The 4752-nt window shown below is 36.6% G+C and overlaps 1 protein-coding gene across 1 annotated transcript in view; it reads right to left on the minus strand.

The window, feature by feature from the left end:
• Window positions 1-4286, minus strand: part of LOC134283629 (aladin-like) — a gene marked incomplete at its 5' end in the record, with an annotated part of 20863 nt that extends 16577 nt beyond the window's left edge. The window contains 7 exons of the mRNA XM_062766128.1: window positions 925-1045; window positions 1264-1347; window positions 1970-2128; window positions 2271-2317; window positions 2517-2608; window positions 3554-3609; window positions 4162-4286. Coding sequence (XP_062622112.1) covers window positions 925-1045; window positions 1264-1347; window positions 1970-2128; window positions 2271-2317; window positions 2517-2608; window positions 3554-3609; window positions 4162-4286 — 684 coding nt within the window. The remainder of the gene's footprint in view (window positions 1-924; window positions 1046-1263; window positions 1348-1969; window positions 2129-2270; window positions 2318-2516; window positions 2609-3553; window positions 3610-4161) is intronic.
• Window positions 4287-4752: the final 466 nt, after the last annotated feature.

Consider the following 4752-nt stretch of genomic DNA (forward strand, 5'->3'; position numbering starts at 1 on the left):
TAGTTTATTTAATACCCAGAAGCAGAGAAGAAGATTTTCAAAGAAATAATGCATTTTCACTATATAATCTATAGAGCCCCATCCTAACACCAGAACCCCTGACCCTGGGGCCATAAAATTCACAAATCTGGAAGAGGCACTCTTGCTCATCATAACTATGTGCTTAGTTAGTTTATTTAATACCCAGGAGCAGAGAAGAAGATTTTCAAAGAAATAATGCATTTTCACTATATAATCTATAGAGCCCCGCCCTAGCACTAGAACCCCTGACCCTGGGGCCATGAATTTCACAATTTTGGTAGAGGACTCAATGCTCATTACATTCATGCCAATAGTTTGCCTGCTTGATGTCCAGGAGTAAAGAAGAAGATTTTTAAAGATTTCATTAATTTTAGTGGTTTTGGCCCCACCCCTCAGGCCCCAGGGGGGCGGGGACCATGAAATTTACAATTTTTGTTCCCCTTCACCCATAGATGCTGTAAACCAAATTTGGTTGAAATTGGTTCAGTGTTTTAGAGAAGAAGCTGAAAATGTTCAAATGTTAACACACGACACACGACGGACGACGACGGACGAAAACGGATAGCAATAGGTCACCTGAGTTACTCAGGTGACCTAAAAAAGAATAGGAATTATTCAGGGCAGTTTATGTGTTTATCTTTTTCTTGTATTATAACCTAATCAGCCAATACAAACTCCCTTTACAGATAGAGATTTACATCATATTATGAATACATGAATATTTATAAAACTTTAAATCACTTTGTCGTATCTCTATAACCCTTTTCTATAATTCAATATACATGTATTAGTTTTTGAGATTTCAATTTCCAATTTCATCTGTATTTTTTATCGACGCATCATTGCAATTTAATTTTCAGAGTGTTGTTAAGGACTCGGCACGGTCTCTATGGTGACTGTTACCATAAGGGAGGTATCCACGGGTGAGGCTGAGAGGAGAATCCTACCACTGGGGTCCCAGGCCAGGCAGGTGACGGGGGAGTGATTAGTCTGCTGTAGGACCTGACAGGAACTCGTGGACGGCCTGTCAAGGTCAAGGTCACAGTGTTATCAAAAATTACAAAATCTCTATCTGTAAGTGATGACAATTTCTTACATCAACTGAATGTTTGTCCTTCAAGTATGGTAATTAAAGGATTTACAATAACTACAGTTACTTTGGGATGGACCTACCCAAAACACTTGAGCTAGTGAGGTGGGCTCTACCTGTAAGTTACCTTTTAATAGTAATACTTATCTTACCTGGTAGCTAGAGAGGTGGGCTCCACGTGCCAGATAAGGACACAGGACTGACAGCCAACAGCTAGGACAGAGGCTGACTGGGGTCTGTAAAGGTCATGTACATTAGTAATCTACTAAAAATGCTATAATTAATGTTAATGTCATAATGGTTAATGCAACTATTTCCTGTTGCCTGCATGGCTCAATGGTTAGAGCATCTGCTCTAGATTCACGAAGTAAGAAGTTGATCCTTACTCCACGTACAGGTTCAAATCCCACTGTGAGACATGGAGACCGGTCCTTCGGATGAGACGGTATAAACCAAGGTCTTATGTCACATTAGGTGTCTGGCATGAAACAATCTCTCTTCATTGGATATAAGTGAAGAGGATAGAGAAAAAAATGTTTTTGACCGGCAAAGGTGGCATCTCCATACAAGTGAAAAATTCAATTATTTCCAGAACTTATATTATTACAGTTACATTTTAAACATGCTGCCAATGGTATTTTAGTCACAATATCACATACATTTTTTTAAACCCACAATATACTAGCTGATACAGTAAACTCGTTTAGTACAAACATGGATACTGCGAAATCACAGATATAGCAATGTCATCTTGGCTCCCCAGTTTTCCCTAGCTTCCCTAGCTACTATATTAAAAGGTGTAAAAATTCAGATTTTTCATTTTTAAACAACAAAATATCAACATTTCAGAACACTTACTGCCAAGCTAGTGCAGCTACATTTTTCTGTAGCTTATGTTTGAGGGTGGGAACTAGATCACTCTTCCCAGAATGCACTTTGATTGAGTCATCAGCAAGGGCGCAGGCCAATTTAAGCGTGTGTGGATGCCAGGCAAAAGCACGTACTGGACTACTAGGCCTGAAATAAACATTACGAAGTGTAAACGAATACACATTTTGTGTACACAATATTTAACTGGTCCCTCAAAAGTAAGAAAAAAATCCTCCCAGCCATGTTTAAAACCGAGGCGAAATTTTAATCTTGTGAAGATGTTTCTCACCAGTTAGGTATGTCTGTAAACTTGGTAATGATTTCTTCATTGGACATCTGCAAAAATAATCAATGATTAGTAAATGTATCTACTAGTAACACAGCATTATAAACTGATGTTTGGTAAAATTAGTACAATTCAATTTAATGATCTTTCTTTTGTATAAATATGACAAGATGTATTGATATAATGTGCATGCTTTACTGTATGTTTGTGATATAGCAGTGTATATTATTATGTGCGTGCTTTACTTACAGAGAGATGAGGGAAGACGGAGCCGTGGAGAGAGTTGGCCCAACGGACAAAGGTCAAGGTCTTCTTAGCCAGGACGCCCACACACTCAGGGACTACAAACAAGGGGACCGCATTTAAGGACAGAAGATACAAATTTTTGTCATAAAAATTGAAAATAACAACCTGAGTCATGTTTCAGTGAGTGAAATGAACAAGTTTAACTGCCACATAGTTTTTAATTTTTCATTCAAAGTTTCGCAAAAATCGCATTTGAATTAAAAAATATCTGCCATTCCTTTCTTGACAAGTGTTTAAACTAGTGTTGTAAAATCGGACATATTTTACTATCGATTATCAAATTGAATCGGAAGAACACAATCGATTATATAATCGATAATTTGAACTATTAAAAAGGTTAAATTTACTAATTCAGCACGAGTAGAATTCCATGACATTTGACCGCGAACTTCAACATATCTTTATTGGCATACGACATTTTACACAATTTACAAATAACCGAGTCCATCTGTATATTATTTTTGCATGGAGGCCCATCGCCCTTTTACAGAAAGCCAAAAAATTTCAAATTTTAGATCGTGTTGCACCAGGATATTGATATAATAAGGCGTCAACCTCTTCACCATGCACGTTCGCCATTTTGTTTACCGCCAATTAGAGTGACGTCCCTTTGGTGAATATAAAAGTTAAACCTTAAAAAATACGGCATGAAGAATATAGCGATCTATCGATGATAATATTTACAATCGATTGTCGCCGATCTGGGCCTTTAAACGACGATTTTTCGATAGTCAGCGACTATCGTAACAACACTAGTTTAAACAATCTGTTTGTCAGCCCTCGTTACTGAAAAAACCATGAAATGACAGGACTACGATGACTAGGTTGGATGGTCCCTGTATATATATAATTACATTACTTACCTTCCTGACTGTGATGACTAGGTTGGATGGTCTCTGTATATATAATTACATTACTTACCTTTCCTGACTGTGATGACTAGGTTGGATGGTCCCTGTATATATAATTACATTACTTACCTTCCTGACTGCTGTTAACTATCTCCTCAAAGACACCTGGTGTTCCCATTTCATACCTGTCAAAGAAAAGCATACTTAGTAACATGTGTGTAAACAATTTTTAAAAAAAAATTTGGCATAAGTTGTGATATTTGTTTCTGTAGATTCTTATAAAATCTGATTGGAGTCATGATTTATTGGTAATTATAGTTCATTAAGTTGCAGATTTCTTATTAAACAAGTTAAAAGGAAAATCTTCCTTTTCTGATATCACTCGTGGTGAATTTACCTGAAAACTGCAAAGTTTAACATTTCTTTTGTCAGATTATCAATTCAATCAATCTTCTACAATTTGCTTGCCAACGAACATTGATACCCCCCATAAATAACAATGATTTCATTGTATAATCATGATAATTTGGAATCTACAGTACACATTTTAAAAAATTATTTTTGCTGTGAAATATGGCACAATATACATCTGCTCTTTTCCTATTCAGGTATTCATAAAATATAAATGACATATCAAGAAGTTGTCCTTTTACATTCTTCTATGATAATATCAATGGAACCCTTGAGTTCTATAACACCATGTTTGTGTGACTTTGGACGACTGTCCACAATATTACCAGGCGTGAAGCGCTCTCTTCCACACTGTCTCGTTATGAGGAAGGAACGCTGATTTGGCATTCTCACGGTGGGTCAAACTGCTAGATCCACCCCCAGAAATGTTCACATCCGGGTATCCTGCTGGCTAAATATAGATTCCAAACAATCAGATTGAATATAATGTTTTTCTAGGTCATATTCTTACACAGCTAATTGTGCCACGTACGTTTCACGTATGTTAAACGTATGTGACACGTACGTGACTTCACGTACGTTTTCCATGAAAAAGATACCACGTATGTTATACATACGTTTTCACACGTGTGAATATCATGCGTGTCACATATGTTAAACGTACGTATTGCCCACCATACGTTACACATATATTGCACACGTAGGTTATTCATACGTTTCACATATGAATAACGTACGTGCAACGTGTGTGTAACATATGTTTCTCATAACATGTTTAATGGGTTTATTATTTGCATTGCTCATATAGTAAATGTATGAATACCATACAAAAATGTGTCAAACCATGGTTAAACACATGTTTTGAACATTTTTTTCACATATTGTAAACGTTGGTGAAACAAAAGTTACGTGAAATT

The sequence above is a fragment of the Saccostrea cucullata genome, unplaced genomic scaffold, assembly GCF_032062105.1.
Source record: "Saccostrea cucullata isolate Sc308-1 unplaced genomic scaffold, CSIRO_AGI_Scuc_v1 ctg9563, whole genome shotgun sequence".
NCBI lineage: Eukaryota > Metazoa > Mollusca > Bivalvia > Ostreida > Ostreidae > Saccostrea > Saccostrea cuccullata.